At 33.5% G+C, this 24,352-nt stretch overlaps 3 protein-coding genes across 4 annotated transcripts in view; 1 reads left to right on the plus strand and 2 right to left on the minus strand.

The window, feature by feature from the left end:
* Positions 1-6,474, minus strand: part of gnptab (N-acetylglucosamine-1-phosphate transferase subunits alpha and beta) — a 40,872-nt gene extending 34,398 nt beyond the window's left edge. Inside the window, exons 1-5 of the mRNA XM_056455689.1 lie at positions 6,343-6,474; positions 4,417-4,502; positions 3,626-3,745; positions 1,380-1,430; positions 966-1,162 (exon numbers count right to left, since the gene is read on the minus strand). Coding sequence (XP_056311664.1) covers positions 966-1,162; positions 1,380-1,430; positions 3,626-3,745; positions 4,417-4,502; positions 6,343-6,474 — 586 coding nt within the window. The remainder of the gene's footprint in view (positions 1-965; positions 1,163-1,379; positions 1,431-3,625; positions 3,746-4,416; positions 4,503-6,342) is intronic.
* Positions 6,454-17,330, plus strand: dram1 (DNA-damage regulated autophagy modulator 1). Of its 2 annotated transcripts, none has more exons than XM_056455690.1 (9): positions 6,454-6,544; positions 6,627-6,720; positions 8,728-8,876; positions 10,944-11,011; positions 12,308-12,450; positions 14,374-14,551; positions 14,706-14,764; positions 14,856-14,948; positions 16,788-17,330. In XM_056455690.1, the coding sequence occupies exons 2-9, from the start codon at positions 6,637-6,639 to the stop codon at positions 16,836-16,838; spliced, it is 825 nt and encodes a 274-aa protein (XP_056311665.1). In that variant the 5' UTR covers positions 6,454-6,544; positions 6,627-6,636; the 3' UTR covers positions 16,839-17,330. The 2 variants fall into 2 exon arrangements, with proteins under 2 accessions (XP_056311665.1, XP_056311666.1); XM_056455691.1 differs by having other exon boundaries at positions 6,456-6,544; positions 6,630-6,720.
* Positions 17,331-17,336: 6 nt separating this feature from the next.
* washc3 (WASH complex subunit 3) lies at positions 17,337-24,264 on the minus strand. Its single transcript, XM_056455692.1, has 7 exons — positions 24,088-24,264; positions 23,844-23,942; positions 22,914-22,979; positions 21,599-21,709; positions 21,333-21,449; positions 18,922-18,986; positions 17,337-18,826 (listed from the first exon to the last, which is right to left on the minus strand). The coding sequence occupies exons 1-7, from the start codon at positions 24,136-24,138 to the stop codon at positions 18,733-18,735; spliced, it is 603 nt and encodes a 200-aa protein (XP_056311667.1). The 5' UTR covers positions 24,139-24,264; the 3' UTR covers positions 17,337-18,732.
* Between the last annotated feature and the right edge of the window lie 88 nt (positions 24,265-24,352).

Genomic DNA, 24,352 nt, shown 5'->3' on the forward strand with positions numbered 1-24,352 from the left:
AGCTAACTATAGATAAATGGAGAGGTAATCTCCTATTGAAGCAATGTTATTGTAAAGCATGATATTTAAACCATTTAACAAAAATAACTGCAAGTAAAAGAAAGCAGTTGAAAAACATTCCGTGTGTGAAAGTAAAAGGATGATCACGTGCACAGGGTTAACATTAGGCCCAATAATAATCTGTTCAAAGAATGGTAAAAGCAAAAGTGGCAACAGCTGCTGCATACAAAAAATCTGCAGATCTTTCAAAGAGAAATCAATTGCATCAGTTGCGTTTCCAGGCACGGTTGTTTTGTGCATTAACCTGACATTGTCAGCTGTGCCTTGCTCACAATATCAGTAAGCAAGGATCACCTGTCTCACCGTGTGCTCGATCATCCTCTCATTCGGTATTCACTTGCTTTCTTTTGCTCGTGCAAACGGTTCTCAATCGTGCTGCTTCTCGGTTCTAAGAGCACATTTGAACGCATATTGACAAACGGTCATAAATTAAAACTCTAATCTTTAGTGATGAGCCAGCACTGGCAATTTAAAAATGATTTTCAACCAGCCAAAGTGGCTAGTGGGGGTGTCTGTCTAACCCGCCATAGCTGAAATCTACCCGGGCTGGCGGGTTTTAATGTTAAGCCCTGCACACAGACATATACATTATTTACATTACATAAAACATTGCATATGTATAAATTGACCAATTTTATTATTACTTTTATATTCATTTGTCATTATATTTACCAAATATATATTATTAAAAACAATTGATTAAAATTTTTCATTGCTATTGTATTGCTATTTTTAGTTTAGAATTCATATATTAATATGACATATTTAGATTACACATTTATATTATAATAATAATTATGCACAATATTTTTATATCTTCATTTAGTATGTTTGTTTTATTTTGTATATTGCTGATTTCAGTGGACTGGGAGTCATTATATTAGCCACAGAGGACGTCATTTTACCTTCAGTGTTAGAGTGGAAGAGGAGCGCAGTGACACTGCTGGACGGATGCAGAGGTTTGGCCACCTGCAGGAGCTCTTTAGCAGAAGAGAAAGCGGCTGAAAGGGTGTGTAGCTCCTTCACGGTGATGTTGGCAGGAAGAGCAGGATCCAGCACCAGCACTGGACCCATAATGCAGTGCGACAGCAGACATTCTGGCCTATCACAGACACTGAATTACATTACAGCTCTGATCGCTATTTAATCTTTACAATGAATACAGACATTCACACCATCAGAGGCTGTTTCTGACACAGGAAAAGATCAGTAGCTTGAACAACAATGTGGCTGTGAGAAAGGAAATGTAGAAACCACAGAGGCCTCGCATCTTTCACAGATGACGAAGAGAAAGAAGAGGAGAATAAAAAGGGACTCACCTCCCTTTAGGAGCTTCTGTTATTTCAGAGCCATTTTTTCCCAGACGTTCCCTAGAAACAAAAAACGGAAAGGAAACAAAACTGATGAAATCATTGTGAATCGTTATACATCACTGTCAATCAACATATTTTCAGCACAGTTTGCTAATTAAGATGGCATATCATGTATGAAACTAATAATAGTAAGTGAGCAGCAATAATAATAATCATCATTATTATTATTATTATTATTATTATTATTATTATATAAGTATTTAAAATAAGAGTAATTTATTTTATATACTTAAAACATAATTTAATTTAATACAATGTTGCTTAATATTTAGAAATCAAAATACAATTGAATAAAATTGATAAAGTGGTAGTTTAAGTAATAATCTGAATATATGCATCTGTTAATAATCTAATACAGGGGTTTTCAAACATTTAGGACACGCGCCGACCCAAGTTTGTCCAATTTCACTCCCCCCAGGCACCCCTCCCTCGAGCCAAAATTATAATCCATGCGCAAACATCATTCACATATTACTTGCTGCGTTTAAAGTGCAATGAATTAATTACACTGAAACATAAATACATAGCTTACCTGATTCAGTGTGGTGGCTGAGCCTTTTTCTGTGAGGACAACATGCTAATCTGTGGTCGGATTCCTGACACGACTAAACGTAAATCATCTTCCACTGTCAATAAGCATGAGCCACAGCATACTTGCTTTTGATGTACATACATACAGAAAACGCTGCTTCGCAAAGCCAAGTACGCCCTGATGGTGTGGTTGAGCCGAACATTGAGTATGTTTATATGGGCAACAATACTTTAATACCAATTTAATATGATTAAGACAATACTCTGATTAAGAGTCTACCATGTAAACCGCGACATTTGATTACCTTAATCTGACTAAAGTCATAACTGAACTGAACAGAAATGGAATTAAGATGTGGAGTATGCATATATTAGTAGCATTTTTGAAGTAAACACAGCAATCAAACTATTACCGTCATGTTGACCTTTCACCGAATTTTGTGACAAGATCCACACACCTGGCTGTCAGTAAAGAACCGCACGCACACACACACACACATCACTAAATGCGGAAGTTTTTTTCTTTCCATTCGACGTGCGGTATCAATAAAAGCAACACTCTTCCACCAATCCTTCATATTCGCGTCTAATACTCCAGTTTGTCACGGGTGCATGAATGAAATGTCCATGTGTGAAAGTTAAACTGCCGAACTGCAGTTAAAGTCGAGAAATTAAAGATGAAACACCCAAAATTACATGAGACTCTGCAGACGTGAACACTCAAAACTCTGGTGACGTAACATTCAAGAAGCACTTTACGTAATTACATTATTGTCTTATTCAGATTAAGGCAAATAACTATTACTGATGTCCATGTAAATGTAGTCAGTAGTGTCTTCAAAGTAAATGAAAGATCCAGGGCATCCAGGGATCCAGGAAAATATGGGCATCCTGCTGATTTGATTCAGAAGGGCACTTTTTTGTCAGACGGCTCACCGGTTTGACTTTTATTCAATCACCGTCATTCATTTTAAAAAGCACCCGGTCCATTTTATTTGTATATATTTTACTGGAACGCATTAACTCGACAGGTGCCTGATAGTTAGCTGTGGAGCTAACGTTAATCCTATTATTCCCTCTAGTGAACGCATAAAAATCGTCATCATAATTTACTTGAGTGCACGCCTCAATGTCTCGCGCTCCAGTTTGAAAACCCCTGATCTAATAAAATAATCAATAGTGTAATCCAAATGTTAAATAACTACATTCAAAGTCACATTGTGTAGAATTTTGTAAACACTGTAGTTCACAATACTTTAATTAATTAATAATTAAATAATAGAATAATTAAAGTGGTAGTAATAATAGTACAATAATGTAATGGAATGACAATAATAATAATCCTGTTCTATACTAAAAAAAAGACACATTATGGTTTAATTCTCATTATGATTTCATTTATAAATACAATTCAAATCATATTAAAAATGTACAAAATATATAGTTTTGAATATAACTAAACCAAAATCCAAATGAAACGAATATTAGTAGAGGAGTTACTTTGTTTAAAAGGAAATGACAAATGCAGTCAAATTCACACTGTGCAGATTGTTGCCAACCAAGTTTGCAAACTATCTGCCAATAAAGCAAAGTAAACATTACAGTCAGTGTGTGTGTGTGTGTGTGTATGTTTAATGGGCGTGTGTTTGATGAGTGTGTACCTCAGGGCCTTCTGTTCTTCTTCCAGCCTCTGTCTGACAGCACGAAGATCCTTCAGCAGGCCTGTGTCTGTGCCATTCACCCACGTGTACACCACATCGATGGGCATCGGGAGGCAAAGCCTAAAACAACACAAGCATATGAAGCAGAGAAATCCAGCAACATCGTGTTGCACATAGCATGCATATTTTTCGATCATTTTGGTTGTACAAATCCCAACACACAGCTTTAGACAAAAATGCATTGTATGTATTTTTATATTTCATATAAAATATTTACTATTTCACACATATTTCATAACTGTGTACCGGATTATAATTATGTAATTATAATGATGTGCATGTATTGGAAATCAATTTCCATATGAATACACTATGAAATTTGTTTGTGTGCAGAGCTAGCTTTATGTATTTTTATATGTACTGTTTATTTTAAATGTTTATTGACCTAACTAAGACTGCGTAATAATTACAAAAAACAAATATACATTTATTTAAAATTGCTTAGCCATTATTATATAAGAAAAATGTCCAATTTATGTAAACAAACTAAACTACATTAAAATTAAATATATTTTTGCAAGATATTATCTGTACCGGTGCTATTTAAAAAAAAATGAACAATGTCACCAAAAGTGTAAAAAAAAAAAAAAAAAACTATTAAAATATGATAGTTGCATGATGATTTTAACAGACATATTTGTTCTCTAATGACCTGTGTAACTATTTTAAAGTGATGCACAAAGTGCTCTATTACTATGTAATGATGCTGTTTTCATTGATCAGTCGCTCACCTCGTTTGAAAAGATTTTCCAGCAACATTATCTCTGTAGGAATCAAACAAAACATGGTACTGATCTCGACTCCATTCAACTACAACCTGCAAACACAACAAAACAAAAGCAGAGCACTCTCAGATCAATGATTACATTAGGAAATGCAAACATTTTATGCGTTACAAGTTCTCTAAAATGTTGCCAAAATATGCAAATGAGGTCTTCTTTAATTAAATAAAATGAATGAATGAATGAATGAAAATTACATATCTAACTAAAAACCCAAACCAAGGTTTCCAGTGGGGATATTTTTACTAAATACAATATTCAAATAAAATTCTATTTAAAGATAAACAGCCAAATCTTGTCTGATGCATAAATGTTGCCTGAAAGGTTGAGTGTAAAGCACTTCAGATATGAATAAAGCTGTGCAGTTTGAAGTAGGAGATGAGTTTTTTGACAGCAGGGGGATTTTTTTCTTCAGAAAATGGCATTGTAATTCTAATCTACAATCAGCAATTGCTAACGTGCAAAAAAAAATAAAAATGTAAAAGTACATATTGGACATGTTCTTTCCATTAGACTGAAACAAGACCACTCAATTTTCTGACCCTGGTCTTATGTTGCATGGTTATGCATTTGGTAATAGCCAAAAATATGTATTAGACAAAAGGATTTCTTTTCTTTTATGCCAAAACCACTGTAAAATAAATAAAGATCATATTCCAAAAAGATTTTTTCTACTATAAAAATGAAACATAATCACCGATTTGTAAAAATGAAATACATTGTTAGTAACTTAATTAAGCCAATTTTGAAGGTGATTTACTCAATATTTAGATTTATTTGAACCCTCAGATTCCAGATTTTCAAATAGCTGTTTCTCACGCTATGATAACAGACCATACATCAATGGAATTTTTTTTTTATCCAGCTTTTGATTTGAGGTTTTGTGGTTAAAATTTGTATAACAAACATGTGTGTTTCTATGCCTGCAGGGTCTCAACTTAAAGGAGTAGTTCATCTTAAAATGAAAATTCTGTCATCATTTACTCACCCTTACACTTGTCACAAATCTTTTCAAGTTTCTTTCTTCTGTTGAACACAAAAGTTGAAAAATATTGGAATCTGGTAACCATTGACTCGCACAGAACATTTGTTTCACCTATTATGGAAGTCAATGGTTACAGGTTTCCAACATTCTTCAAAATATCTTTTGTGTGCAGCAAAATATAAAAAGGAAACTCTGAATTTGAAACCACTCCAGGATAAGTGTAAAGTGAGAATGATTGTGATTACCAAGATTGAGGTAAAGTTGCTTTTATTTTCACGAAATCTGACTTGTATTCTCCTTAACATAACTTCTGACAACTTTGTATTCTTCGGAAATTCTAAATAAGGGAAATCATATACCAGTCAATAACAATCAAAGCACAACATTGCCCACACATGTTCTCCCCGTGGGTTTCCAGTCTAAAGACATGTGGTATAGGTGAATTGGGTTAGCTAAATTGCCTGTAGTGTGAGTAAGAATGAGAGTGCATGGGTGTTTCCCAGTAATGAATTGGAGCTGGAAAGGCATCCACTGTGTAAAACATATGCTGGATAAGTTGGCGGTTCATTCCGCTGTGGTGACCGCCGGATTAATAAGCTGACTTTAATAAAAGCTGAAAAGAAAATGAACGAATGAATGAATGAACATTGCCCACAGCCAAATAAATAGTGCTAATGTTGTTTTGAAGTCATACTTACCTAATATTCAAAGTACCATGGTAAACAATCTAATGAATGTGCGAATATAATACCAAGTTTACCTCAATATTCCAGGTCACTGTGTGAGAGGTCAGTTACATTGCGCAATTAGTCTGATAAGAGAAACACATCATGCACGACCTAAATAAAGCCAGTACACTTGATGAAGTTGGCCCTAGGTAGTGCACATACCTCTCCAAATTGAAAGGCGGAGACGATCATGAGCACCAGTCCTCCGAAACACAGGTAAAGCCCGTATCTGTGAGACAGACAGGTGTAGGTTTGCCGCTGCAGCAGCTTCAACAGCGAGTTAACGACCAACATGACTCCGGCCGGCGAACAACATCAACACCTCTCCCTCCATGAACACTTCACTGTGACGCTCGTTTAGCGGGTAATTAAAAACGGCTCCATTACGTTAAAGATGTTGTCGCTTCAACAGAATCCATACTCATGCTGTGGTTCCTCTTTGGCAGCAGTCAGGTGATGAGGCGACGAGCGTTTCGTGTGCGATTGTGTGTGCGAGAGACTCGCTGGCGACATCTGATGATTAGGAGGACGGGCAGGCGGGTAAATACAATACAATACAATACAATACAATACAATACAATACAATACAATACAATACAATACAATACTCACTTTCCTAGTATCAGGGGTAACAAATAAATAAAAATAAAATGTAATATAATTTAATCAAAAGTATATAAAATAAACAAAATGAAAATAAAATATAATGACTTCAGTAACATTAATATAATATTTTTATTTTTTAATACCTTATGAAATGAATGCTAATTTTTTATATAATATAATATAATATAATATAATATAATATAATATAATATAATATAATATAATATAATATAATATAATATAATATAATACTTTCCCGGAATCAGGGGTCACCAATAAAATAAAATAAAATACAAAGACTTCAGTAATGTTTAATAAAATATTTTCATACATTATTATTACCTTATTACATTAATACTAATTTAATATAATTTTACAAATAATTAGCACATTAATATTATTAAAATATAAATATAATTTTTTTTAAGTATAACGACTTTTAAATAAATATAAAAACTAAATGTACAAATTATGTTATATTTATTAAATCTAATCTAATCTAATATATATTATTATATCAGGGGTCACCAATAAAATAAAATAAAAATGACTTCATTAATATATAATAAATATCTTTATGCATTATTACTTTAATATATCAATGCTAATTTAATATACAATTACAATACAATACAATATTTACCAAACTAGGAACTAATTAAAAGGTATTAATATATATATATATATATATATATATATATATATATATATATATATATATATATATATATATATATATATATATATATATATATATATATAATTTTAATATAAATGTATAAACTAAATGTACAAATGATGTTACTGCTATATTTAATAAAAATAATTTAAATTAATTATACATTTGATAAATTAAAAGTGACATCTATAAATGTCTAAATGTAATACATCTATAACTTCTGCACATTTCATAACAATGTAATCTATCTATCTATCTATCTATCTATCTATCTATCTATCTATCTATCTATCTATCTATCTATCTATCTATCTATCTATCTATCTAGTAGTATATCCATAAACTAATATTAATATTAGATACCATTGCATTATAAAGCTATATATAGTATTATTATCTAGTAGTATTATATACATATATTAAATACCATTACATAAAGTATATTATGTATAGAATATATAAATAATAATCAAATATATAATCAAATCAACAAATTAACACAACATTGTGTATAAAATGATGTGTTATGATAGTAATGATATTTATTATTATTGCAAACTGTCTTATTCATACACTAAAAAACTTTGTTGCTTAAATAATTTAAAATGAGTTGAAACAACACAATTGCTGGGTTTTTTTTTTGGGGGGGGGGGGGGGGGGGGGGCTTAATTGTTTTATGTTTAATCCACTTAAATTTGTAAAAACAATTACGTTAACTTAATTGATTGATTTATGTTGGGACAACATGAAGGAATTGTGTAGAACCCAGAATTGTGTAGAATTGTTTCTTACAGTGTACATTATATAAACATTAATTAAAAGTATTAGCTAATAATTATAACTGTATCAGCTTAAATAAAATAATAAAAAAAACATGTTCAATTTCCATTTACCAAAAAAAAAAAAAAAACTTTAAGAAATAAAATATGGAGAATGTTGAGGTTAAAAACAATCCTAACTATGTCAAACTGGTTTAATGCATGTAAAAAGTAAATGGAAAGAAAGAAAGAAAGAAAAGTACAGCCACTACGTGTTGCTCACATGTTGCTGCTGGCGGTAATACTTTATGGGTAAAACAATGAGGAAGAGAAAGACAGATTCCCAGTGACCACGTGACACTATAGATACAGTTATAAACGTCGCTTATTGAGCGAAGTGAAGTGTGTATGTGTGTAAAGAAGTGAACGTCAGTGTCTTTCTTCATGTCTGTTCTCCGCCGGTCACTTCACTTTTGTCTCCTTGAATGGTGATGCGCCGATTAGCCTCAGCCCTCAGGCGAGATGGTTTGGTTTATGGAAGGAATGTGCTTTCTACCAACTTTCCTGGTTATCTGGTCATCGAGCACGTTCATAATCTCGTATATCATCGCCTTGTATCGACAAGATGTGGATGTTGTCCTTCCTTACATCAGGTATGTGATTTGACTTTAACCTTGAGTTTGATTTAAACCGGCGTACACATCTGGATTTGACGAATTCACAACACTTAAACATACCAATACAGCAGAAATAGCTTTTAAATGTATAGTATTAGTAACAAGACCGTGTATTAAGAGGGTATTTGTATATGTAAAGCTGCAGGTTGTAAAAAGGATTGTGGATAGAGTATTTAAAGGCAACTTGATTTAGTTTCGTTTTCCACACAGAAGTTTAACGTTGGCTTGAGTTCAAAACCTTGAACTATGAATGCAAGGAGAAGGACAAGTCAACTACTTTTTAATTTTTGTTTCTTTATACTTTAGATAGTGTTTTTTCTTATCAAAAATGGCAACGTACATTATACCAGGATTTACAGAAGACACCTGCCAAAATGTCAATAGTTTATATAGCTATACAGGCATATATACAGCAATATTTAATCACTTTTATAATGTTATATTATCGTATTATTAGTAATATTTTATATAATATTTAATATTTTATTGTGCATTAATATTGTATCACTTTATATAAAAGATAAACTGAACGACTGTTGAACAAAAAAGGGTTAGTTCACCTAAAAAAATCTAAATGCTGCCGTCAATTATTTGTTCAAAACCTGAGTTTCTTCTGTTGAATACAAGAGAAGATATTCTGAAAAATGCTGGAGCTGCCACCCATTGACTTCCTCAGTAATTTTTTTTACTACTATGGGTGTTCATTCATGTTGTTTTAACACAAATCGATTAAGTTACCTTAAAGTTAAGTTGACTGAACATAAAACAATTAAAAGCTGATTTAAACTTGTCAAGCGCATGAGTATGGTCCAACAGAGCCTTTGCGCAGTTCATAGCCCTCGCTGTGGCTGACGCGCACCTCTCAAAAAAAGTCACCTCACAATGCTACCATGCGTACCGCAAGCTCTGTGATTGGTCGGCTTGGTAGCGGTGACGAATGTGGGCGGTGCTGAGAGCCGTGAGCCCGATGGAACGAGTGTTTACAAGTGTCGAGTCCTATGAAGGAACTCCAGATGGAACCTTTTGTTTTCTGTTTACCTTATGATTAAAGTTGTTGCATGTCCGTCGGTTCCTGCCTCTGAATGAGTGAGTTTGAGCTACTTGTACATTAAGGTGGCGTTCAGAAAAAACAAAACACCTGCGAAGAAACTCGACACAGAGGAACATAAAAATCTACTGCCAGCTAGCGTTTCAGAAGGGTTATTGCAGAGCAACACAAACAGCACACAGAAGTATAATTGCACGACTACACACAGGGCAGGCGCTGTGAGTCACTATCACTTGACGGAGAACCATAAGTAGTTAGAACAAGCAGCTAAAAACCTGTATTTTTCAATACATATATATATTTTTTTGTGTTCAAAAGAAGAAAGAAGAGTTCATTTTCATTTTTGGTTGAACTATCCCCTTAAAAAATATATAAATCACTCATATCTTAACATTTTAGTTTAGTTATTTGAAACATTAAAGTAGATGCTTGCATTTAATATGCATTAGCTCTAAACGATAATTCATTTTTATTATTTTGAATTTGGAAGAATTGCAGTTTACAAAACAATAATACTCTACTATTCTCAAACAACTAACTGTGAATCGAAAAATCGTCAAATGTTTATTTTTAATTTTTTTGGGATTTCATTAAATGTTTTAACATTTTTTGAAAACATTCAAAGTGCCATGTTAATATCAGTGTACTTTTATTTAAAACAAAAATACAGTAGTCAACATTTGAACTGAATCATCAACTTTCATCAAAGTTGTCCTAAAACTATTGAACAACACCCATTCTTGTCCTAGGACAATTTTGAAAAACATTTTTGATGGACTTCGAATGTTGACTACTGTACACATATACATACATACATTATATATATATATATATATATATATATATATATATATATATATATATATATATATATATATATATATATATATATATATATATTTGCATGTTTATGAATAGGCAAGATCTTTCTGAATTGCTTCACATGTTAACATTCTTATGTTTATAAATATGAAATATCTTTATGTTTTAATCAGTGATACAGGGGCCACTCCACCTGAGAGCTGTGTGTTTGGATTCATGTCGACAATCACGGCATTTGCAGGTATGACTAACAATCAGCTCTTTTCAGTTTGATTTGATATCCCGCTCATATTTCATGACAAACGGTGTAAACATCCCCCCTCGGCCACTTCAGGAAATTCCTCCCTGCTATCTGTGTCACAACCTTTAGGAAGTTACAAAAGTTGAAATCAACCGCGACCTACTCGGTTTGACGTGCGAGAGGAAAACGGTGGGAAAACGGTTGATTTTTCTTTAGCAACAATGGAATATCACTCATTCTGCTCTCACTTCTCATTTTGATGAAAACGAAAACATAGTTTTTTCCCTCCACCCGTGACACACACACACACAGCTGGAGTTCAGTGTGTTATGATACTCTGCAGAACTGCAGACAAAACCTCAAGCAACAGAACAAAAGAAATGAAACCTAATGCCAAGTCACAGGTTATAAGTGTGATAACTACAGCTTTATAACCTGGTTATTTCACCTCAGAATTTAAATTCTATAATAATTTAATATCGTGTCGTTCCAGTCTTGAAAGAAGTTAATTTGTATTTAGAACACAAATGAAGATACAGTTATATGACAAATCATTAGAACACAGCATTTTTAAGAGGTCCAAGTTAGAATTTGCCATTAAAATATCCATTCAAATGAATAAAACACATACATAATAATGCTCTATAAACCTTTGAATAGAGCCATCATTTTTCAGTAGATCAGCTTGCATGGATTCATTTTAAAGTAAAGAATAACACTGTGTGCTAACGAAATAAACATTGTAAATTTAGATTTCACATGACTAAGTGTTTAGTTTCATTTGCAGAAGGAATAGGGGAATATTAGTGTTGAAGTTCTCAGGAAATATACTGACACCATGCCCGAGAAATGTGCTGCTGTATTTAATTGCTGTAAAAAAATCACACTTTTTTATATTTGTTGTGCTCAGAGCAACCATCTGCATGTTTCATCAACATTATGAAATTAAATCATGTTTTGGAGGCATAAAATGCCAATATATGCAACATTCCAATCTGTATTTTTACTAAATTAAAATATTTTTTAATAATTTCTGTCTCTCCATTAAAAGTTTGTCATCCTAAAATTTTGATGCTTCATAATGTTCATCAAATCTGTATGAATCAAATGTTTTGGCTCTTAGATAAAAATTATCTAAGGGAAAACTATTTTAATTTGTACACTATGTAAACACTTTGTTCCTGTATTTTGCCATATATGACGTTTTCTACACTTTGATTTACTAAGCAAATTGATATTGATACAGCAGTTTCCAGTGCATTATGTTGAGCTCAGTGCTGTATGTTTGTTTTCCAGCATTTGCTACTATGTATGCTGAATACAAATTTGTGCAAAGAGTCCATGAGAGAACTGGAGCCGTGCCCCCTACACTGAACAAGGTCTCATTTGGTTTTGGCATCTTTTCTTGCATTGGCATGTGCCTGGTAGCTACATTTCAGGTATGTCATAAATGAAAAAAGAAACAAATTTTTACGCACTTACAAATGTATTTGACTTTGTTTCTTTAATAGAATGCAATCAATCAATCAATAAATCCACCCATCAGACCCCCACCATCCAATCCATCCATCCATACAAACAAAGCTATGAATTATTCAATCAACCAAGCCATCGCGCCATCCATACAAAAATCATCAATCAATCAATAATCCAGCCAACCATCTCATGCATCCATTAAATTAATCAAAGCTTGACTTAATTAACTCATCCAACCAACCCAGCCACCTATCAACCATCTAAACAAACCAATCCATCCATCCATACAAACCAAACTATCAATCAATCAACCAACCAACCCAGCCACCTATCAACCATCCAAACAAACCAACTCATCCATCCATCATCCAATCAATCAACCAATCCATCCATACAAACCAAACTATCAATCAATCAACCAACCAACCAATCAGTACATCATCACATCACTCCATTAATCCATATAAACCTGCCATTGCATCCATTCACCAACCCATCCATCACTCCATCCATCTATCAATACAAATCATTCAATCAATTAATCATCTATCTATCTATCTATACAAAAATCAATCACTCACTTAATCAATTAATCAATCAAATCACTTCATCCATCCATACAAGCCAATCAATCAAATCAACCAACGTTCCATTGCATGAATCCTCCAACCCATACATCATTCCATCCATCTATCAATTCAAACCATTCAATTAATCAGTCAATTTGTCAATCAATCAATCAATCAACTAGCCCATCCATCCATACAAACCAGTCAAATCAACCAACCTGCCATTGCATCCATCCATCCATCGCTCTATCCATCTATCAATACAAACCATTCAATAAATTAATCAATCAACTAGCCCAGCCATCACTATCTATCCATACAAACTGATCAAATCAACCAACCTGCCACTGCATCCATCCACCAACCCATCCATCATTCTATCCATTTATCAATACAAACCATTCAATAAATTAATCAATCAACTAGCCCAGCCATCACTATCTATCCATACAAACTGATCAAATCAACCAACCTGCCACTGCATCCATCCACCAACCCATCCATCATTCTATCCATTTATCAATACAAACCATTCAATCAATCAATCAATCAATCAATCAACTAGCCCATCCATCACTATCCATACAAACTAACCAAATCAACCAACCTGTCATTGCATCCATCCACCAACCCATCCATCAATCTATTCATTTATCAATACAAACCATTCAATCAATCAAATCAATCAATCAACTAGCCCATCCATCATTTCATCAGTCCATACAAACTAATCAAACAAACCAACCTTCCATTGCATCCATCCACCAACCCATCCCTCACACCATCCATCCATCCATACCAATCAATCAATCAATTAATCAATCAAATCAATCAAATCAATCAATCAATCAATCAACCAACCAGTTAATTAACTCAGTCAACCCATCCAATCAACCCACCCAGCGAACCAAGCAACCGATCCAACCATAATTTATCAAATTAACCAACCTATCAATCAACCAACCCACCCACCCATCCATCCAAACCAAGCTATCAATCAACCCACCCACCAGCCCATCCATCACTACATCCATTCATACAAACTAATCAATCAACCAATCAACCAGCCCATCCATTACTCTAACCATCTATCCATCTAAACCAATCAACCCCTCAATTAATCAATCAACCCATTAACCCATCAATCCTTCCATATCAATCTATCAATCAATCCATACACCAACCAGACTATCCCTCCATCCATCAAACCAATCAACTCTACACCAATCAATCAACCAGCCCATCCATATTGAAACATGAAAGGGAGTCAATAGTGACTCAATGGCGCTCATGTATTGTATGCGTGTTTTGTTACAGGAGACGACAGTGATGGAAGTCCATGATTTTGGTGCACTTTTATTCTTCATTTGCGGGCTTGTGTATGCAGTCATTCAGAGTGTGATCGGATACCGCGCTTTTCCATACGGATCTTCAAAGTTTATGTGCCACTTACGTACGTTTTTTTCCACAGTGGCCATTCTAGCTGCAATACCCAGTATCCTTTTCTCAGTGTAAGCGCACGTGAATTTGCTTCTGCTAGCATGCAGGTCATCCAAATCCAGCATTGTGTTCAAAGCATGTTGGTTTTCCATGCACTGTTTTACATTTCTGATCATTTCTGTTTTACATTCCTTAACTCCTCTTCCCAGCAATAGCATGTGCTGTTCTTGTCGGGACAAGCAAACTTCACTGGGACACAGATGATAAGGTACAGTTTACCAACAACACATTCCAGTGCTGAAAGTTACATTCATTATTGAATGCTTCAAGTTGCTCATCTTGATCTCCTGCTTTTGAAGGATTACACACGTCATATAGTGAGTGTTGCATGTGAATGGATCACTACCTTCAGTTTTGTCTTCTTCTTTTTAACGTACATCCAAGAGTTCCAGGTGAGTGCATGAGAATAGATGAGACTTACACTACTACTTAAAGGTTTGGGGTCATTAAGATTCTTAAAAAAAAAAAAAAAAGGCTGAAGTTATGATTCTGAAAATTCAGCAGAAGTCATTTTAGTTAATAAAAACATAAAATGGGGAAAAAACATTTAGTTTGTTAATAAAAAATAATGTTGCCTGAAATTAAAAGGTGTATTATTTAGACATTTGTATTCATTTATAGACAGCATAATGCCAATGTTTTACCTTCAGAAGAGTTAAAGGTGCAGTAGGTAACCCAGTGGTTGAACTAGGTATTGCATTTCTGGATCAAAACAAACGCAAGCGCAGGTTGCCAGATGACCAACAGGAGCGAGTGACTATCGAGCCTAAAGGCTGATTTAAATCCTGTTCTAAATAAAAGAAACAGCATGCGATAGAGGGAATATTTTCCATATTAAAGGAAGTTTTTGTTCCAAGTAACACTTTGAATGGATATATTAGAAACGGCTTTCTAATTTCTTGCAGCTGAACAACAAAAAACGGACAACGATCACCTCAGGTACAGCTCATGTGTTTTATTCAGTGTTAAACGCTAACAATGTGAGTTTGAATACCATTTTACATGACATTTATTACCATACTGAAAGCAGCAGCAGATAGTTCACCTCAGATCTTTAGAACAGTGACAAATGAACCAAAACAAAGAGAGCGTTCTTATATTAGAAGATCTGACTTAGGCATTGTTTTTCAGATAAACAAGAATGTTCACTTAGCATGTTTCTTAAATATCTGCCAACATATTATAGTATTTGTATGCTTTAGAGGAGTCAAAAACTAACAGCACCTTTAAGAAATCAATATTTCATTTTGTGGAATAAAAAAAAAAAAAGATGTAAAAAGAGTATTTGGTGGGGCGATCGGTAAGTGAAGAGCAGGGGGGTGAGGGCGGGAGAATGGGCGTGACAGGCCAGAGTCACGGTGGCAGGCCACAATGACCATCATGCCAATTGCTCCCTATGTCCCGGTGCCGCCCCTACTCCAACCCTGAACAAACACAGTTGATCCAACTAATAAAGATGTTCATTACTCTTTTGAACACCTCGATTATTTGGATCAGCTGTTTGATAGGGATGGAGCAAAACTGTGCAGAGCTGCGGCACTCCAGGAATGGGCTATATGCACAGCTAGTGTTTTTCAGCCAATGATGAACTTCCGGTGAGAGCTTCTATGTGACTATCTTCACTTTTATAGCATCGGAGTTGTAATGTAATTACAATACATTCAGTTAAATAGACGCAATGTTGTTAAAGTGTAAAAAGAGATGAAAGACCGTTTAAATGCAGGCTAGCGCAGAAATTCCATTGAGAATACTTGGGTAAAATTAATTTCCATATTTTAAAGACATGGCATGGAAAAAATATCATTTAACGCAGTGCTTCTTGTTTGGTCTGATAGCCACTTTATATTGTATCTCAGCCAGGCAGTGAAGATTGCTGTTTTTTTTTTTTTTTTTAAATCAGATCTTAAGCGCTGCGATTTTGTACGGAATGACAATTAACCAGAAGCCCTGAGGCTGGCAAACTGAATTTAAAAGTCCTTGTACAAATACCCCACTGAGTTTGAGACCTAAGCTCTACGGAATTAAACAAACAGTAACTAAAACTAATCATATGACACGAATATAAAATCCAATTCAAACCTACTTAAGTTAGTAGATATTAAAATATCCACATTTTCAAAAACAATCCTACAAAACCCAAACCTTTGAATAGGAGATTTTTTAAAACATTTCATGATATTCAATTGAGCGCCTCCTAGCTCATATTAACGACTCTTTATTTCTTTTTACAGCAATTCACACTGAAACTTACCGTTAACTTGAAAGAGTATTCAGGACTGTGACATAACTGAACATCATACTATACTGTATCTCCCACTGTTTTTGCTGCATTTTTATAGTACAAATTGTATTTTTATACAACTTATTACCTTTTTCACGTTGAAATGTTTGCTGAAATACTGTGTTATCTGTTGCAGTGTGTATTGTTTTGTGGGATGCAAAGGCATAATAATGTACTTGAATTTTACTACACTCTACCCGCTTGAGGCCCGTCCATTTATAAAGCTGCTTGATAGTGATTCTGATTTCATGAAGCATTTATAATCAACAATACAAGCTAGCTGAGCACATCCACGTTTGCATGCATTACTGTAAATGAATCGGTTATAGTTTAAACATCTTGCTTTTTCGACATTTTGCTTTAAAATCGTGCAGCTGATAGTAGGATTTGCTCTGGCACTTTATTTAACACAGTCATTGCGAATGGAAGTCCATTGCTTGCACAATGTGTGTGTGTGATTTTGTAATTGTGAAATAAAAACACATGATGATGATGATGATGATGTGCATGACTAAAGAGAAGTGATTGCTTTATTTTTCAGTGACAAACAAAAAGAAATACTCATTTTATTTAGCAAGGGTGCATTCGTTTGATGAAAAGTTGAGAAAATATATTTAGATTATTACAGAATGATAAAATGTTTTGCTTTTTTTATTTGAAAATACTGGAAAATGTTTCTTAATCACTAAATTGGAGTATTGGAATGATTTCTTTAGAACCATTTTATACTGAGGACTGAAGTAATGTTGCCCCCCCAAAAAATTAGCTTTTCCCTTCAGAAATAAATGTTAAAATAATAATAATAAACACTAAATATTACTGTATTTAATCAAATTCAGTTTGATTATTTTGATTTATTTTAAAACATTACTAACTCCAAACTCTATTGTGTGCATGTAAACACATTGCTTCATTTCATTGACTTCAGATATAACAACTTTTAATGACAATTTACAGTCTGAAAAGACAAACTTAAGCAAATCTGTGCAACATGATAAGTATTATTTGAAACAAACCAAATATCCCTAATATGTAATGACTTGTTATTGATATTACTTTGATTCAGTCTATTCAAGATCGTTAACTACTGAGGAGTTGCTACAAAAATGAGCTACATGTCTTTCAAATCTTCCAAACTCAGTTTCTCTGGACTTATGAATTAGTTGCGTGTGTGTAAGAAAGGTTTATTGTTTTATTCTGTAAACTACTCATGACATTTTTTCCAAATTTAAAATGTAAATAAAATAAAGCATTTCATATGTTCATATTGAGTTTTCCACAACACAGCTTGACAACTTCAGCTTTAAACTTAACATAACGGAAAAAACAACAACATTTGATGAAATAACTGCTTGTATACTGATTTTTTTAATCATATAAAATACAGAAATGTTATTCTGTCTGACAGAAATGGTATATTCTGCTTTAAATTACAATATTTTATATGAAATTTGAAAAACTTTTTATTATCTTTTTAGAATAAAACAAATACGACCATTTTCCTCAAATTTATACCTAATAAATCCAGAGAAACCGAGAATCTTCAATTAGTCTGTTATTTTTTTTTTACCATAGCTGTAAACACTGGCACCTTGTACATATTAGGCATTTTAGTCAAACAAGAGATGAAATATTCATAACAATCACACTATAATAGCGCTTTTTTATGATCATAATGATTCACGATCTCACCTAGTGAGCAGCTGCCCTCAGAAACCACCATTACAGATATCAAGACCTCCGTTTCTGAGATGTAACACAATGGTGGTGTCATCATCACTAAGCATCTGTCCTCTTAAGGACACTCAAGTGCATTTACCCTGCTTTGAGATGAGAAAATCTCAAGATGACCTGAACTCTCCGATCCAGGACTGTGAGGAGGTGGGGCCAACCGATCAATCGCTGAATGATGATTCGCTGCCTGAGCTGTCATCATCTTGCTCCTCCAACCCTTTTTTGCTAGCATCTGGAACTGCTGCATCAGGGGTGCTAAAGGTAAACACAATAAATGTATTTGTTACAAAAATGTTTTATTATTATAGATATTATTAAATGAGGAATATTTTACCCTAATTAACACTTACTCAAGCAAATTGGGGTCCAAGCCTTCCATCATCATCTTATTTTTAATGGCCATGACTGGAACACCCTGTAGCACAGAGCAAAATATTGATATTCACATAAACATTGCATTAATCATAATGAGGTAGAGCTCATTCATTGTTAAAAGATTGTGATCTTAATATTCAATGACAGCAATTTGGCTATATCTAGATTCATTTTCAGCTCTAATTTAGCTTTTTTTTTAAATGTGGAGGTTGTCATCTTGAAATAACATAACTTGGAATGTTGCGATTGACCAATCAGAATTAAGAATTCCAGCCATAATAATTAAATATATCATTTCTTATGCAACAGCTGAATCAGTGTTTGAACTGCGGAAAGGTACCAGTAAAACAACTTATAAAAAATGTTATATTTTGTTCAAAGGGACATCATTCCTTCATTTTCCTTCAGCTTAGTCCCTTTATTCATCAGGGGTCGCCACAGTGGAATGAACGGCCAACTTATCCAGCATATGTTTTACACCGCGGATGCCCTTCCAGCTACAACCTAGTACTGGGAAACACCCATACACACTCACATGCACACAAATACACTACGGCCAATTTAGTTTCTCCAATTCACCTATAGCGCATGTCTTTGGACTGAGGGGGAAACCGGAGCACCCGGAGGAAACCCACGCAAATACGGGGAACATGCAAACATTCCACTCAGAAATGCCATCTGGTCCAGCTGGGACTCGAACCAGCGACCTTCTTGCTTTGAGGCAACAGTGCTAACCACTGAGCCACTGTGTCACCTCCAAGGGACATTTTTTTACTTAATTTCCCTTGAAGTATATTGATGACTTTACATTGTTAAACCAGTAGGTGGCAACAAGAAACTGTTGATTTGAAATTGGATTTTACCCAGGTAAGTTTGTGTTTAGTTTGATCAAAATTCTGAGTTTTCAGGCTCAAGAAGGTAGGTTGATTTTGACAACACTGCTTTACTTCAGACCATTGTAGGTTCACTAAAAGGAATGTTGACAAACTACTTCTTACTTGCTGGAAAAGCAGCTAACTACTCAAAAAGCTACAATGATGAGCTCGGCCCAATCCCATTCTATTTTTGTACCCCTACCCCTTCCCCGTTACAACCGGGTTAAGGGGAAGGGCTTTAAAATTTACCCCTAAGAAATGTGGACAGCACTACAGCATCTGCACACTTCATCATGTCATCGCGATCTCTTGCTTCATGTGAGATCAGACGATCGTGACTGCTGTAGTTATTCCAGTTGTGCTATTTTTTTGGTATTTATCTTCAGGAAATCACTGAAAGCATATTTTATGTTATCACAACTATCTAATGTGGCAATAAGATCGTAACTGTACTGTGTATTTACACAGTGGCCATATTCATCTATGTAAACACACAAACACAACATTAAAATTATAGCAGATACTGTAAAAAGCTCATTCTCAGCCACTAGACTTCTCTGACAGGGTATTCCAGTGTCAGCGAGTGTCAGAATGTTGTGGAACTGCTATACAGTAGTTATTAATAGGGATTATAGGTCGCAAAATTTTAGCGTTTTTTTTTTTAAAGCATGATGGTAAAATACGAACGCGGTTATGAATATATTAAAACATATGTTTGTTTGTCGTAAAAATTCGTAATAAAGGCAATAAATACTAATTTGTGGATCTCCTTACATCCAGGTTCAGCAATACTGTCGTTGTGGCTGGAGTATTCTGGGAAATTTTCTTACCCACTGGTTTCGAGTGTGGTCCTGAAAAATCTTTGTTCGAATGGCTATTTACCCCTTCCCCTTAACCCTACGCCTTGAAGCTGAAGAGAATTGGGACACCCCTACCCCTTGGTGTGCACGCGCAAAATGAGGGGTAGGGGTAAGCGGAAGGGCTAAGGGGAAGAATTGGGATTGGGCCCTATTGTCAAGCAACCAAAAAATGTTGCTAGGCTAGTATCTGAGCTATTTGTAGCTAGCTACTCTTCAAAACTGCTCCAAATTGAAGCCTTTTACACTCAAACATTTTATACAAGTCAAACTTGTCTTTTGTTGTTTAAAATATCTTTTATATGCTATACAACTATTTGTACTATATATTATATAATCAAATGTTTTTAATTGTCAATTAATAATAATAATAATAATAGCATTATATTAAAATATATTAAAATGTACAGTCAAATATTTACATATAAATTTGCTTTAATATGGAGGGCTTGTAAAACGACTGTATTTTGAGCTGTTTGTAAACCTGCATTATGAAAATCAGTTGATTTGATGAGCATTTAGATAATACTTGCTTTAAATTCAATTGAACCAGAATTGTGCTCTAAAAGGTGGAAATATGTTAATTAATTAATGGAAAAACTCTGCCTTAAACACCATTTTCTGCAAAATACAAACAAACAAAAAATGACATACCACTTGCACCATCTTCAGGTATCTGGTATATCGCGGGTCTTTGGCTACAGTCATTATATTTTCTGCTGGAGCCTCTGTTTTTGGCTCCTGAGGGGCCACTTGTGACTGCTGGGATGCCTGAATAGAAATAACGGTGCATTATAGTCTATGTGAACTGGAAGCTGCTGGAGAATTTTAAATTATCAGTGTGATGGTGCATTTTCAATTGAAAGGGAACACTGAGTAGGGGGCAGGGTTTTATTTTAGCAAAAACAAAAAATGGTTACCTCGGCAGGGGAAGCTGTGGCACGACTGGTATTTGCTGCAGGGCCATTTGTCTCTGCAGGCGCTCTCACTCCATCCACTGTCACTTCTTCCAGACCGGGAATAGAAGCCAACTGCACATTTATACAGATTTTCAGTCAATCGACTGCTTAAAATAATGGAATTGTTCTGGTTTCCTTCAGTCAAGCGATTTGAATTTATAGAAGACCCATAAATATGATTATTCTTTTAAGGAGTGATTACATTTAATCGGGGTTTATGTAGATTTACATCTAACTTATACTATGAGACATGCAGAATTACATTAGAATTTAAACATTACATGGAAAATTATGTAATATATATCTCTTACCAATTTACTATATACAGTTGAAGTCAGAATTATTAGCCCCTCTTCGATTTTTTTTCTTTTAAATATTCCTTACATATCAAGGAAATGTTCACAGTATGTCTGATAATATTTTTTCTTCTGGAGAAAGTCTTATTTGCTTTATTTCGGCAAAAATAAAAGCAGTTTTAAATTTTTTTAAAAACCATTTTAAGGTCAAAATTATCAGCCCCTTTAAGCTATAATTTTTTTGATAGTCTACAGAACAAACCATCATTATACAATAACTTGCCATACGGAATGATATTGATATATAGCTTTTGATTATTAACGATTTACTCCTATTTATATTATATATATATATATATATATATATATATATATATATATATATATATATATATATATATATATATATATATATATATATATGAAGTATTAGTTTGAAGCAAAAAAAACAATAAATAATTTATAAATATCATAAAACATTAATAAATTTTTACAAAGAATTAGTTAGAACAAACATAGAAGTAAAATTAAGTAAGCTTAAGACAAGTAACAATATATATATATATATATATATATATATATATGTGTATGTATGTATGAATGTATGTATGTATGTATGTATGTATGTATGTATGTATGTATGTATGTATGTATGTATGTATGCATGCATGCATGCATATATATATATATATATATATATATATATATATATATATATATATATATATATATATATATATATATATATATATATATATATATATATATATATATATATATTGTTACTTGTCTTAAGCTTACTTAATTTTACTTCTATGTTTGTTCAAACTAATACTTTGTAAAAATGTATTAATGTTTTATGATATTTATAAATTATTTATTGTTTTTTTTTCTTTAAACTAGTGCTTCATACTTCAAATTGTTTACTTTTACAATATTTTCTCTCCCTATCCCAGAACGGGAATCCTGTTTTGACTCACCTTTGCTTCCAAGATGCTTAGTGTTGTCTCAATCTGCTGGATTCGCAGTGATACAGTTGAGAGTTTCTGTAAGAAGCAAACCCCATTATCAGTTCACTGCCATTTTCAGAAAGTTTAAGTGACTGTAGGGATTCAATTTAAAATGCATTCATGTGGTCCAATTTTTTCATTGTCTTTTTTTTTTTTTTGCAAATAAAAACACAATTTATACTGCACAAATGTAGGACTATATTCTACTAATAATTGGGTCTACTAATAGTAGGACTATATTCTACTAATACTTGGGAAATAATGTAATATACATATCTAATAACACTTTACTCATTTATATTTATTAAATATATAAATTGTCATCAATGTCAATCATATAACAATCACATAATCATATATCAAACGGCATCAGTTCACTGATATTTTCAGAAAGTGTGAGGCGCTGTAGGGATTAAATTTAAAAGGCATTCATGTCATTTAAGATAAAGATTTTGCATATAAAAATCTAATTTACACTGCAAAATGTATATTGGTACTTCACTCATTTCTATTTATTAATTATATGAATTTCAATCATATACTAATCACCATCATATATATCAAACCTTATCAGTTCATTGACATCTTTAGAAAGTTTGAGTGAATTGATGTTGTATGTTTACTTATTCTATTTTTTTATTTATCAAGACAAAATTTATACTGTAAAAATGTAGCATTATATTAAATTAATAAATGGATTTAAAATATTACTTGGAAATAATGTAATATATTTTAACACTACTCATTTCTATAAATTATTCATTCATTTTCCTTTGGCTTAGTCCCTGATTTAATTGTATGAATACCCATAATATATAATCAATCAAATAATCATACACCAAAAGCCATATATTCGTAGACATTTTCATGAAGTTTGAGTGACTGTAAAGATGAACAAACCTCCTCACAAACTGTGGAGAAGCGGTTGAGGAACCTGACTGTGTGAACGATGAACTGATTGAGGAAAGCCACGATTCTCCTCTGCTGAATAGCTGGAACCTTATAAAAGAAAGTATGATGCTTTATTATAACATATTATTCAAAGTGAATTTATATTATAGTTATTAGTCTATTAAGAGTGAAAACAGAGCTCTCGGGAGATCATGTGAGAAGCAGCTGATGTTGCAGGGTAAAACAAACTCACCTTTGTCAGATCTACTCCTGATCCTACAATGGGCAAACCGTCCGCGTCCATGTCGACAACTGCGTTTAACTGGCACAGACACACTGATGTTGTTTACGCTTTAAATGTACGAAATGTGTTGGCACGGTGCAACAAATACATCGTTGTGAAAATAACTCTTCACGTGACCTTAGTGCGTGCAGTACGTCCGCGTTTTAAACATAATAAAAGTTCTCAACGTCTTATCGTGTTATTTATAAAACGTAAGAGTAATTTATCTTGACCA

The sequence above is a fragment of the Danio aesculapii genome, chromosome 4 (assembly GCF_903798145.1).
Source record: "Danio aesculapii chromosome 4, fDanAes4.1, whole genome shotgun sequence".
Lineage (NCBI taxonomy): Eukaryota > Metazoa > Chordata > Actinopteri > Cypriniformes > Danionidae > Danio > Danio aesculapii.

Coding starts and splice junctions, on each gene's coding strand:
- dram1 (XM_056455690.1), top strand. CDS start 6,637: ATGAGGCGACGAGCGTTTCGTGTGCGATTGTGTGTGCGAGAGACTCGC. Junction 8,877..10,943: donor GTTGTCCTTCCTTACATCAG/GTATGTGATTTG, acceptor TGTTTTAATCAG/TGATACAGGGGCCACTCCAC. Junction 14,765..14,855: donor ACTGGGACACAGATGATAAG/GTACAGTTTACC, acceptor CTGCTTTTGAAG/GATTACACACGTCATATAGT.
- washc3 (XM_056455692.1), bottom strand. CDS start 24,138: ATGGACGCGGACGGTTTGCCCATTGTAGGATCAGGAGTAGATCTGACA. Junction 23,943..24,087: donor CAGGAGTAGATCTGACAAAG/GTGAGTTTGTTT, acceptor TTCTTTTATAAG/GTTCCAGCTATTCAGCAGAG. Junction 22,980..23,843: donor TCTCCACAGTTTGTGAGGAG/GTTTGTTCATCT, acceptor TGCTTCTTACAG/AAACTCTCAACTGTATCACT.